This window comes from Arachis duranensis, chromosome 7 (assembly GCF_000817695.3).
Source record: "Arachis duranensis cultivar V14167 chromosome 7, aradu.V14167.gnm2.J7QH, whole genome shotgun sequence".
Classification (NCBI taxonomy): domain Eukaryota; kingdom Viridiplantae; phylum Streptophyta; class Magnoliopsida; order Fabales; family Fabaceae; genus Arachis; species Arachis duranensis.
In genome coordinates, this window is record NC_029778.3 from 9,399,142 (window position 1) to 9,412,974 (window position 13,833).

A 13,833-nucleotide genomic window follows, 5' to 3' on the forward strand; every position below is an offset into this window, starting at 1 on the left:
ACAATATTAAGACTTATTTCAATGAATATAATATATAAACTTAATTTAATGTCTATATATATCTCAATCTCAATTTTTTCTTTCAAATGCAGTTTAATATGTAATAGTGACCATTAACCAATATAAGTGTTTATTTATTTATTTTTGTATATATCCTAATAATATAGAGAAGCTATATATAAATTATCTAATCAGAATTATAAAAATGTGTCGAGTTATCATAAATAGTTATATAGATTAATTTTAAAAATATTGCACACAACGTATATATATCATGCAGATAATAGTGTAGAATAATTTAATATTTAAACTTAGTTTGGATGTGTTGTTCATGTAAAAAAGTATATAAATAATTAATTATATATTATTATATTAAAAAATATTTCATTTTTTTTTTTATCGAAGATGGAAAGATTTGATCAAAATGCAACCTATACGGCTATACCTCTTAAGCAAATATGAAAAAATTATGCCATTTAAACTATAATTTATTGGCAAAAAATATTTAATTTAATCCTTCTTTAAATTAAAATTCTTATAAATATAAATATAAGTATAAATATAAATACTTCATTAGATGACAATAAATAGAAACTGAATTACAATCAAACTCTTTATATATTTTGCCTATAAATTATATATACTATAAATGTAATAGGGAAAAAGAGCTCTTCAATGATTTTTTTATTATCAATATTAATCATCATCAAATGTGTTTTCCTTTTTATTATTATTTTAAAGGTTTCTAAAAAAAATTATGGTTCTTATTGGCAGAAATATCATCGTCAAATAGTAATGTAGAGAGTTTAACTATAGTAGTATTTATGTGTGAGGATATGTCATTAGTAGTATTAAATGATGAAAAAATTGGTAGAATAAATTCAAAACAAGATTAGTCTCACCAATAATTAACATAGAATAATCAGTATATACTTTAAATTACTTAAAGTTGTTAGTAACTTAATTTCTAGTAATCTTATTACTATGCAAACAATTCAACTGAAATAAATAAATAATATAAAATTTAATTTAAAAAAAAAATCAAGAGCTTCTTTCTCTCTCGTTGTTTCTGCTCGTTTTCAAAGCTGGTAAGAGTGTAAGACACAAGCACCCTTCATTTAGCTTAGGTTACTTTTACAACACTTTCGAGCATGCACATCACAAACCATGCGTGTTATTACATTCTTACCCTTCACTCAACCCTTAATTCACGTGTTCCTACCCCGTTCTTCTTCTTCTTCTTTTGCCTCCACTTTCACATTCCTCTGAACCTTTCTTGCTTCTTCAATTCGCACTTTCCATGGCGGTTTCAAACGGAATAGAAGTAGAAGCCGTTCTCCACTTCCTCAGAAAGAACGGTCTCTCTCAAGCTGAATCCGCACTCAGACAAGATATCATCGACAAGAACGGAGCTAGTAGTGATGAAAACCTTCTTCGATCCTTCGATTACGAGAAGTTCTTCTTTCCAATGGTTCCTCCTCCGCCACCGCTCAAGCTCCGATCCTTTTCTCTCCTGCCGGAGGATCGTGCCGGTGCCGCCGCCGGAGCTTCCGGAGCCTGCTCTGTTTCCTCGGAGGATGACTTTGTTACTATAGCTTCGTCTACTTCTCGTGCTCCTTCTTCAGGTTCCTTCTTTGATTTTGCATTACGTGTTCATAATTCGAACCAATTTTGGTTTGTTATGGTGCTTAATTATCTGTGCTGATCCATGATCACTGTTTTTTTTCTTTTTCCTTTTTTTTTTCGAAGTAATGAGAAAAAATCTTGAACAGTTAGTTACTTTACTCTGTTTTCTCTTTTTTTTTTGTGATGCCACCGACGAAGACGGAAGTTTTGTTCAGTTAGATTTGTTTAGTTTTATGTTAGTATTATCATTATAACAATTCAATTTTCTGTTGTACTCAGTGTTCGTGGTTCTTGTTTTATTGTTTAGATGATATGCACAATTATTTTTTTTCTTTTTTTTTAATTACTATTAATATTATCATATGTTTCAACTAATTAAATTGGCCGTGCATGCAAATGAAATTCCCTTATTTTTGTCAAACTTTGTAAAATTTAGATATCCTTCACTGCATTTTGTAGTTTTATGAAGAAAATTTTAAATTACTCACTTCTCGTTGTTCATCACTGATTTATTTAGATTTATGTATTACCAATTCTGCAATTCATGAATATTCTGTTCTTCCTTTTGCTTAGTTGATTTCAATTTTCCATTCAGCCATACATGAGAGTAGAGCATCCTAAAACCTAGTGGTATTAGTTCCTTGTCTCAAACCCAAAATGATTCTGAATCCTCATCTGATAGAATGTCTCAATTCGGCACAGCGCGTGACTATCATGATTTCGACATGCAAAATGAACCATATTGGTATAATGAAAAGGACGAAGACTATTTCATGACTCCGAATTTCGAAGGGCCTGATTTCTTTGGGAACCAAAGTGAGGATAAGTTTGTCATGACAGCAGAAATGGAAAACCAACATGACAATCCTCTTAGTCTTGCTTTCGACCACAAAAAATCTGGGTTAGAGGGAAATGAATCAAATGATATGTACATGGACAAGGTATGCCTTTATAATCATTCCTCTGGAAGGGATGGAAATGCGACTTATTCAAAAGGCTATAGTCTAGTGGATGATAACAAGGATTTTGAAGCCGAATCGGAAGGTATGACCAAGAAACAAATCGTATCCTATGGTTGTGAGGTTCCATTTTGCAAAGGCTGTGATGGTTCAGGAGAGCCTTGTAACGGGGATCCTATGAACTTCAGCTATCCTAGTTTGAAGGAGATTCATTTGAATGATTTTCATTTGAAGGTTGTTGGAGATATTAGCTCTTTTGGTTCAGCTCTTGAGCATACTGAGAATGGAAGTTTCAACTACTACACTAAAAAGGAGAAAAGTGAAGGCTATGAGGATCCTTTCGACATAACTATCAAAGTTGCTGAAACAGATCTACCAAAAGGAGTTGACAACCATGAAGCTCGAGATGATGGAGATTTCGCCGAAGAGTGCCAAGATCCAGACATTGCTGCAGATGGAGAGGTTGCTACTGATGATGAGCTCTTAAAGTACACTCAAGAGGATGAGTATGAAGTATTTGACCTGAGAATTATACACAGAAAGAACAGGTTTGTTTTGGAGGTTATCTTTTGTCCTACTTCCTAAAATTTTATTTCTGCGTGATATTCCTGGTAATGGTGTGGAATAAACTGATTTTGAATGTGAAGGAGACTAGGAGTTGATGCCACTTTGTTGGATTTTGTTGATTTAGTCTGCATTAACTCTGCTGATTTTAACCCAGTAGTTATTTCTTGGGGAATATCTATTTTATATCTCCAAGATTTGGACTAAATATTATGGAATCTACAGGACTGGGTTTGAAGAAAATAAGGAGCTCCCAATTGTGCTGAATACAATCATCGCCGGCAGGTACTATATAACGGAGTATCTTGGCTCAGCTGCCTTCAGTAGGGTTGTCCAGGCTCACGATCTTCATACGGGAATAGATGTTTGCTTGAAGATTATTAAAAATGACAAAGACTTCTTTGATCAAAGCTTAGATGAAATCAAGCTTCTGAAACTTGTCAATAAGCATGATCCAGCAGATCAACGCCACATATTGCGTCTTTACGATTATTTCTACCATCAGGTATGCCTTTAAGTTAACTGTACAGGATTATAATATTTAAGAAAGCCTATATGCTGAACAAGGAAAGTTTATTTATCCTTTCTCGTACTGTATTTAGAATGGTCAAATTGAAATTTATGATTAACATATCTTTCTGTCTTTTCGGTTTTCACATCCTGTTTGATCTTAAATGTTAATGTTGAGTCCTTACCTCAAATGGAAACTTCACAGGAACATTTGTTCATTGTAACCGAGCTTCTCCGAGCAAACTTATATGAATTTCAAAAATTCAACCAAGAATCTGGAGGAGAAGCATATTTTACATTGAATAGGCTACAGGTTTGTTCAATCAGACTAATAACTTTTGTGCTCTTCTTGATTATAACATAGCCTATCAGTTGCTACATAGTTCATTCAGAAATTTAAACAAAATGGCTTCTTGTAAGAAATAGAGATGTGGTCAAAGAATAATTATCATAGTTATTTCATATCCTTCTTTGCAGCTCATTACTCATCAGGTTTTGGAGGCGTTGCACTACTTGCATAACTTGGGAATCATTCACTGTGACCTGAAGCCAGAAAATGTTCTAATAAAAAGTTACAAAAGATGTGAGATAAAGGTTATTGATCTTGGAAGCAGTTGCTTTCAATCCGACAATCTATGCCTATATGTACAATCCCGATCCTATAGAGCTCCTGAAGTTATGTTAGGCCTTCAATATGACGAAAAAATCGACATATGGTCTCTCGGATGCATCTTGGCTGAGCTATGCTCTGGTGAAGTATGTTTTAATTTACCTATTAATATATTCTGAAATGGATTTTTCCGTAACTTTAACATAAGCTTAGGAATTTAAATCCTTTTTGAGAAATTCAGTAAGTTATGCAGTTTGGTTGGCTAATATATTGAGGGATAATTTATATTCAGATTATGATAAATTCTTTGTTATTGATTTATCCTGATTATTTGTGTCTTCTGTAGGTGCTCTTTCCAAACGATGGAGTTGTGATGATTCTAGCGCGTATGATTGGAATGCTTGGTCCTATTGATCTAGAGATGTTGGTTAAAGGGCAAGATACACACAAGTACTTCACCAAAGAATATGATATTTATTATGTAAATGAGGTTTGTTTCCCATTGTTTTTTTCCCTTTTTTGTCAGTAGGTTTACAAATTTTGTTCATTCATTCTTCTTCATGCCGGTGAATATATGTCACATTGATTTCTTTACTTGACAGAAAAAACAAAAATAAGTTCCTTTCTAGTTTCTAAGTGTATTAGATACATAGCAAGGATTTTGTTGACGTGATGCAGTACCTTTTTTCTGCATTTTCTTATGAGGGTTTATCAAATTTTATTATTCCACTTCTTGCTTAATTTCAAATACTGCTATGGCTGCATTCAATTAAAATATTTCACAGTGAATGCAAATTCAATACTAATAAAAGAAAATGTGGTATAGCATTTTGGGAGAGAAAGAAATATACAGCAACTGAAAAGAATAAGCATGTGTATTAGAGTAAATTACACTAGCTTCCCCTAGAGTTTAGGTAATATTATACACATGATTCCTGGATTTCGTATAACTTAACCTTAGAGAGGTTGATGCCGTGTGTAATATAACTTTACAGAGTTCAGTGCAATTCAACAACAAAGAAGGAAAAGGAGAAAATGACCTTAAATACATCAACCAAATGGAATCCTTGTTTTAAATTTTGATTTCAGTTTATTTTTGTTCTTTTTCTTTTTTTAAACTAATATTTGATGTCTCATACAGGAGACTGATCAATTGGAGTACATAATTCCAGAGGAGTCATCATTGGAGCAGCACCTACAAGTTTCTGATACAATGTTTATAGACTTTGTAAGATACTTGCTTAGCATCAACCCTAAAAGAAGACCTACTGCTAGACAAGCACTAAAGCATCCGTGGCTTTCCCATGTTTACAAGTCCAAATAGTACGAGTTATTTTTATCTTCTAATTTTTTTTTTTCTCCCTGCATATAGGAAAGCTTGCAATCACATTTTTGGTTTGTTTGTAAGCAACAAGAAGAAAATTCACTGCCTCAAGATGTATATGTTTTGTTTTTGTTCCTTGTTGTAACAGTTTGTTCTTGTACAGAACTTGTGTCCATTGTTTTTTGCCTTCCATGGATGGGGAGGTTTGAGAATTTTACTAAAATAACATTTTTGTTTTACCTTTATTTTATTAATATTTTTTTTAGAAAGCTCAATACCTTAGCTGAGTTCTCCTCAGCAGTGCCATCAATTTCCAAGGATCAACTTTGCCTCCTCTTCTGCATGCCCATCAGAACTGCAAACCTGGGAGCTGCATTTGATTACGGTAAATAAGCATCCAATACAACCTAATTTTCATGTCACCTGTTTTACTCTTACCTATTTCACATCATTTTAGGGACATATTTTAAAAATATTATAAAAAAATGTTTTACTAAAAGTTATTAAATAGAGTTTTTTTTACATTTTTAATACATTAAATACATTAAAAACTAAAAAAGATTTTATAACATATTCTTAAATGATACACGGACAGTATATTAAAGTCAATTTTTAAATTGTAAAAGTATAGATTGACAATGAAAATATTAAATAATGTGAAAAATAGATATATCGGATGTTCAATTTACTAGATCTGCGGATGATTATTCTAATATTAAGATTTAGGTCAATAATTTGAGAATGTAGTGTGTTTTATAAGCCAATTTTAAAGTCTATTGTTTATGTTATTCAAAAATGTCATTAATTACCTAGCATAAATAACCATCTTCTATGTTATGTAATAAAGGACAAAGAAGAGACTATACTTTGTCATCTTATCCACCATTACCATAATAGAATCCTTTCCTCGTGCCTTTGCTTGGACGAGGTCTTGCAGCGGAATTTAATACTACATCTTGATAATCTTAATAATATTATGTTGAAATAATATTTAATAGGATTGAGGTTTTGCAAAACTAATTTATGTATTTGGTTTTCTCTTTTTGAGATCCAAATATATCATGACAAAATAATTATATTTTCTTTTATTGATCATTATGAATTTCTTATGTTCATTTATAATATTTTTAAAAACGAGAATAAAAATAATTAAATATAAATAAAATTGTCTATAAATTATTTTACATGACACTTACAGATATAACTAAATATAATTTTAAACTGTTTTACTTGATTTTTTGTTCTATTATTAACAACAAATAAATTAATAATTTTTTAGTTTTGTTTTACCATCTTAATTCAAAGAGTGGAATGATTCCTCTTGTAAGTGTCTCAACGTCTTAATTGTAGTTTCAAAAATAAAATTAAAAAATTACAAGGTATACAAGGCAAAGTAAAATGCAAAAATTGAGAAGAGAAAGAAAAAAAAAAGATGAAGAAGAACAAATAAAAATAAAGAACTTTGAGTAAAAATAAAAAATAGAGTACATGTTTGAGTTTAGACTTCACAGATTTCTAGTTTTAGTGTGTAATGTCAGGAGGTCGAGAGTATTTTTGGATTTTCAAGTGTTTCTTTAGAAGAAGGAAAACTGAACTGATTACAATGTTTGTCTAAAACTCTATACAATTACTCTTATAATGATCTTTGTCGTTTTCAAATCTAAATAACCGTTTGCACTTGTTTCTTTAACAACCATTTTGCACCTTACTTTAATGCACTTGTTTCTTTGACAGCCGTTTTGCACCTTACTTTGACGCTCTAGGCTCAATTCAAATTTTGTATAAAATAACTTTTTTTTCCAAAGATAGTAGGTTATATTTCATTAATTATTAAAAAATAAAATACAAAGATGTCCAAAAGCAGGACAACATAATAAAAGGTGGGAATTTTCCAAAAACACTACACTGAAGGTATTCATCCAATGGTGCGTGGTCGAAAAACGAAGAAAAATCTTAAAGAAGAAAGAATGATAAATCAAATTGAATGCAACTAAGAGCTTGCCTCATGGAGATGACGACCTAAACTGAGAGTTCTTTGGATTTCACAGAGCAACTTGACAGAGCTTGATAGAATGGCAGACGGCATAAAAGTAGAACCTTCAAAAATCAACTGGTTGCGAGCTTTCCAGCAGTTCCAGCAAATGATGGCAAGCAATTGAGGATTACGGTCAGCATTCTTCAACGCGTTAAGTATCTCTGTTGATGCAGTCCACCATGTCCAAAAGTCGTTAGAACTCTGAGGGGGAAGACAATCACGAAGATAACTATGAGACCATACGTCTTTAATTCTAGAGCAATCAATCAAACAATGAGTGACTGTTTTCGTTGCTTCATGACAGCAGGGGCATATTGGTGATATAGATGGGATGCGGTGATGAATCTGAGCAAGAACCGAAAGTCAGCCATGGAGAGCTTTCCAGATAAATAGCTTAATTTTGTGAGGCAAGTTCAACTTCCAGAGATCAATCCACGCCTTTTTCTGCTGCATATAATTAGGGCAAAGTTCCAGAGGTGGATGGTAAAATAAATAGCCAATTTTGTAACCTGAAGCTGTATCATATTGCTTGGATTTGTTCAAATTCCATTACAATTTGTCCCTACTTTGCTGAATTTTAACTGACAAAATTCTGTTTGCAACGTCTTGGGGAAATAATTCTTGAATGAGATTCTAATTCCAATTCCTATCTTCAGTAATTAGATCTTTAACTCTTGGAACCAACTCAGAAATAGCCTGTCTATTTGGCATGTCAGAAATCATTAAAGGATACAGAGGAGGCAGTCAAGGATCCTCAAAGGTTCGGATATTCTCACCAATATCCACAGCCCAATTAAGACCTTTTTCAACAATCTTTCGGCCTTCTAATATGCTCCTCCATCCCCAAGAAGGTAAGACTCCAATTTCTGCCGTTATAGTATTACCATTGCTAAAGTATTTACCTCTTAGGATTTTGGATAATAAGGAAGTAGGCTGTGTTACAAGTCGCCAAAACTGTTTGCCTAAAAGCGCCAGATTTTGGATTCTGAGATCTTTAAATCCAATGCCTCCTTCTTTTCGTGGGCGAGTCATAGTGTCCTAGCTAATCCAAGCCATCCGCCTTTTAGAACCTTTTTGTCCCCACCAGAACTGAGAAAGTAGAGAGTGAATTTCCGAAATTAAACCATCAGGCAACTTGAAGTAAGACAATGTATAAATAGGAATAGCTTCTCCCACTGCCTTAAGCAATACATGTCTACCACCTGACGAAAGAATATTGCGCTTCGACCTTTGGATTCTTTTCCGAACCTTTTCTTTGATCATACTAAAAGAAGCCTTTTTCGATTTAGAGACTGTAGAAGGCAAACCAATGTATTTATCCTGAGCCCCAATATGATTAATATTCATAGAGTTAGCCAGTAGTGTACGAGTAGTGGAGGGAGTGTTGTGGCTAAAGAATACAGCAGATTTATTAAGATTTACCCTCTGGCCACTGATGTTTTCATAAGAATTCAATAAATGCAGGATATTTGAACATGCTTTTATTGAATAAATGCAGGATTAGCCTTACAGAATAAGATGGAATCATCAGCAAACAGGAGGTGGTTGACCTTGGGACATCGCCTATGTATCTGAAGACCTTGAATTAGTCTGTTTTGTTCTGCCTTGTGTAGCAAGAATAAGAGACCTTCTGCACAGAAAAGAAAAAGATAGGGGATAGAGAATCTCCTTGTCGAATACCTCTATTTGGTTTGAAGAAACCATTAGGTTTTCCTTCCACAATAACAGAATAAGAAACAGTTGTCACTAATTCTCAAATCCACATGATCCACCGGGAGTCAAAACCAAACTTCTCCAATATAAACCAAAGAAAGTGTCATTCCACCCTATCATATGCCTTACTCATATCTAATTTTAGCGCCATTTCATTTTCGAGTCCCTTTTTTTTGTTCTTCAAGTAATGCATACACTCGTGATCAATTAGGATATTATCAGAGATTAATCTGCCTTTAATAAAAGCACTTTGCGTAGGGCTAATTAGTCTATTCATCATACCCTGAAGCCTATGTACAAATACTTTGGAGATAATCTTGTAAAAGACTGAAGATAGGCTTATTGGTCTTACCTATGTCATATCTTTAGCATCAGAAATTTTGGGAATAAGACAGATCTGAGTGTGGTTAAAACCCTTCAAGATTCTGTCCCCTGAAAAAAAGCTCTTAACTGCTCGAAACACATCACCACTAAGTATGTTTCAGAATCTTTGAAAATATTTTGCTATCATACCATCATCTCCTGGAGCAATTTGAGGATGAATGCTAAATATTGCGCGTTTCACTTCCTCTATAGTCACTGGTCTTTGAAGCCTACGGTTCATGTGAGCTGTAACCTTAGGTTCAAAATCAGTAAACAGAGGTTTAGGGTTCTCATGACAAGTGGAGGAAAAGATGTCCTTGAAATAAGATTCAGCCACAGAAGCAATACCAGCATTTGAAGTAGCCACTTCACCATCACTGCCAGTTAGTTGCCAAATTCTATTCCTTCGGGTTTGATTTCTAAATTTCTGATGGAAGAAAGCTGTATTCTGATCACCAGATTTGAGCCATTTGACTCTATACTTATCTTTCCAATAAGATTCCTCATTTTGCAATGCTTTTTCAAGTTTGTCCCCTATTTCTGAAATGATGTCACCTCCATGAATTCCTGCTAAACGAAGTTCCTCTAATTCCGACTGTAGTAAATCAATCTCCACCTTCGAATTAGATCTGTGTTCTTGCTTCCATCTGACAATCTTATGCCGACAACGCTTTATTTTTTGAGCTAGGATATACATGGCTAAACCATCAATCTGTTCATGCTAAACCTCTCTAACAATCTGCCTTATTTTATCATTGGAACACCATCTTTCTTGGAGTTTGAATCAGCGTTTAGATTGCTCAGTTCTCGGATTAGAGTCTAAGAGAAGAAGGGCGTGATCCGAGCCTGATTCTGACAGTCTTAAGAACCGTTGCATTAGGATAGAGTTGCTGCCAATCAACTTCTACCAGGAATCGGTCCAGTCTTTCCTGTATCAACTCATCACCCCTCCGTCTATTTAACCAAGTGAATGGTCTTCCGACCATACCAATATCAATCAGGGAATTATCATCAATAAAACTGTTAAAGGTTTCAATAGAAGGAGATTTAGCATCCCCACCTTCTTTCTCCAATTGATTAGAAATGGCATTAAAACCCCCCATTAACACAACCTTACCATCGAACTGTTGGGTGACTGAAGTTAATTCAGCAAATTGAGCCATTCTATGTTGATCATTTGAATTGAGATAAACACCTAGAACACTATAGGGATCATTAAAACCAGCTGTCAGAACTAATGCCGCAATGAAGAATCTACCATGCTGTAAAATCTGAACAGTGTAACCATCCTTCCATGTCATTGCCAAACCCCCTGATAATCCATCCAGATCCACAATAAACCACTCCTTGAAACCACAAGATCTTAGTTTTCCTTCAACTTGTCGAGATTGATTTTTTGTTTCACTGATAAAACCAACTTCGGGGGAGTAGGATTTGCAAATCCCTCTAAGATTGTGGATTGTCAGGGTCTCCCCAAACCCCGATAGTTCCACGAGAGCAGTTTCATATTTCTTTGGATACTACTTGAAGGCTGGCACCCTCCACCGTCATAGCATTTCATGGTGTAGAGAAAGTCAGAATTGGTATTTAATGATTCCAAAGAGAAATAAGATATATGGAATGAGTGAATTAGAAAACGGAATGAATTAAAAGAGGAATGAATTGGGAGAGAAAACGAAAATTTGGGAGCTAAGTGAAAAAGAAATTATGAAAAGAAAGTAGAAGAAGATGAAAAAGAGTTTGACGAAGAAAAGACAAAAAAAATATAAACATAGAGGCGGCGCAGTAAAACCCTAGCATAGCGTCGGGCGTTAGATGAGGAGTACGTACTCCCACTGTATTATTTGATTTAATTGTTTAAAATAACGTCTTTGCTAATGTTAATTAAAAACTTCTTATAAAATATATTGAAATAAATCGATAATAATATTATATTATATTTATTTATTTAAAATAATTCTTTTTTTTAAGTAATAATATTTTTTTTGTCAAACTGCTATTATAATTAACGTTTACAGGGTAAGTATTAACATTTAAATAAAATGAATTTAAGTGTTTTTTTGGGTGACTAAATGAATTTAAGTATTTAAAAAAATTAAAAATTTTAATTAAGTAAATTTAAAAAAATTAAGTTAATAATTTTTCAAACGGGACTTTTTTACATGTGACTCCCTTCCTCCTTCCTCCGTTTCACTCTCATTGCTCTTCCCTCTCTAAAAAAAGAAGCCTCCACCGTCCGCTATTCTTTTCACCACCGCCGTCACTCATTTACCGGTGGTCTCTCCACTATTTTCTTGTAACCTTTTTCAAAGGTCAATTCTTGAATTTTCTCTTTGTTCTCTGTTTTGAAATCATTGAACGATTACAGATTTTTGTGTTTTTGTTGAAATTATACCTGCATCTCCCAATTCCGACCATCATACTAAAATATTTTATAGATAAAGAGTATTCAGTATTATATTATAAGATATTATAAGATAAATAAAACTTATATCGATCATGTTCTCTGAGTACTTTTTAATATCTTATAATTTTTATTTTAGATATTTAATATTTTTTTGTATGGAATATTTTTTTGTTTTGTATTATAATTCTATTAATCCTATTAGAATAAAGAGTACTTTCAGAGTACTAAAAAAATATTAAAATTTATTAAAATATCTAAAATAAAATTATAAGATAACATAAAATAATTATTTAAATTCATGTCTATTTTTGTAATTTTTATCTAAAAATAATTTTAAATAATGTAATCCAAATAATATTTAATTTTTTATAATTTATTTTAAATAAAAATTACTAAACATAAATCACGTTAATACCAACTTACTCTTAATCAAAATCAATTATGCAAACTTAATTTTATACAAATCTCTATTTACAAATAGTAATTCAAATACACACTAAATTTATTGAACTTGGTTAATAAAAAAACTTAAAATGTGTAATATTATTCTTATTTTATTCATTTCAAGATCTTGTTTAGTTTTTTTGTTTGTGCATAATCACTTAGTTGGGTATTTGGTTAAATCGAAGATAATTATGCAAAATAATGACTAAGCGGAGGTTGTCGTTCTTGTTTTAGTTGGTTGTTTTAATTAAAAAGTTGCAATTTCAGTTCTTATTTTCTTGTTGGATTGTTGTATTAACTTGTTTTGTTATATTCTTAATCTTATTAACTTGCTACTTTGATAAATTGTTGTTTTAGATAATGTTGTTGACTTTGTAAATTGTGATTGTTAGTTTATTGTACTGTACTTAACATTTTGATATCTTGTTAATTGGATAAATTATTCTTATTGTGATTTGTTGTTTTTTATTTTGATTTTAGTTTATGTTGTTGATTTTAATTTATTGTTTTTATTGTTAGATTGTTGTTAACCATAGTTCTGAAAATTAAATTGAACTGTTTGGTTGAACCGATTTAATGAAAATTAACAACACAAACAGTTTGGCCTGGGAGTAGATCCTCTTCGGTGGAAAAAAAAATTAGATGGTGTTCAATATAGGATTTTACCTTTCATTACTCTCTCTTTTCTATTTAATTTTGGTCCCACTTATAGAATTAAAAATGAGAAATCACACTTTATTTTCTCAAGTGTTAAAAAATAGAAATGATCCATTTCCATTTGGTCCTTTACTTAAAACCGCTCCTCAACGAACCAAACAAAAATCGCTTAACTGGTCAGAAATTGGCTATTTGGACTGGACAAAAAATTGGCCAGTTTTCTTGATACAAGCCATGTTGGTTAAATTAAAAAAAAAAGAAAAATCCTAAATAATTTGTGATAATTACTTAAAAAGACAACAGGCACTCAACAAAAAATACTCCTTTTAATTCTGATATTTAATTTTATGAGACTGATTATTTTTTCTGTTAATATTTCCTATCTATACCAATATATAATGGGGATATGAAAATTTGGTATCCAAATTTTTCTTCTTATTTTGTCCGTTTCTTTTTTGACTCATGACAAAACTTAAAAACTGAACTATTTCTAATAGATGAAACTGACACCACGTACTCAAAAGACATAATATTTTAAAATTAAATTTATTAAATGTATTTTTATCTATAATTATTCATGATAATTTTTAAAAATTATTAAAAAATAAATAATTAATATAA

The 13,833-nt window shown here is 32.1% G+C and overlaps 1 protein-coding gene across 1 annotated transcript; it reads left to right on the plus strand.

Moving 5' to 3' along the window:
• The first annotated feature begins 1,110 nt into the window (after positions 1–1,110).
• Positions 1,111–5,838, plus strand: LOC107457629 (uncharacterized). The gene is given in 7 exon segments (XM_052251934.1): positions 1,111–1,625; positions 2,233–3,133; positions 3,375–3,654; positions 3,865–3,972; positions 4,137–4,415; positions 4,616–4,759; positions 5,411–5,838. Coding segments are annotated over 7 exon segments (2,220 nt in total). The 5' UTR covers positions 1,111–1,300; the 3' UTR covers positions 5,594–5,838.
• Positions 5,839–13,833: the final 7,995 nt, after the last annotated feature.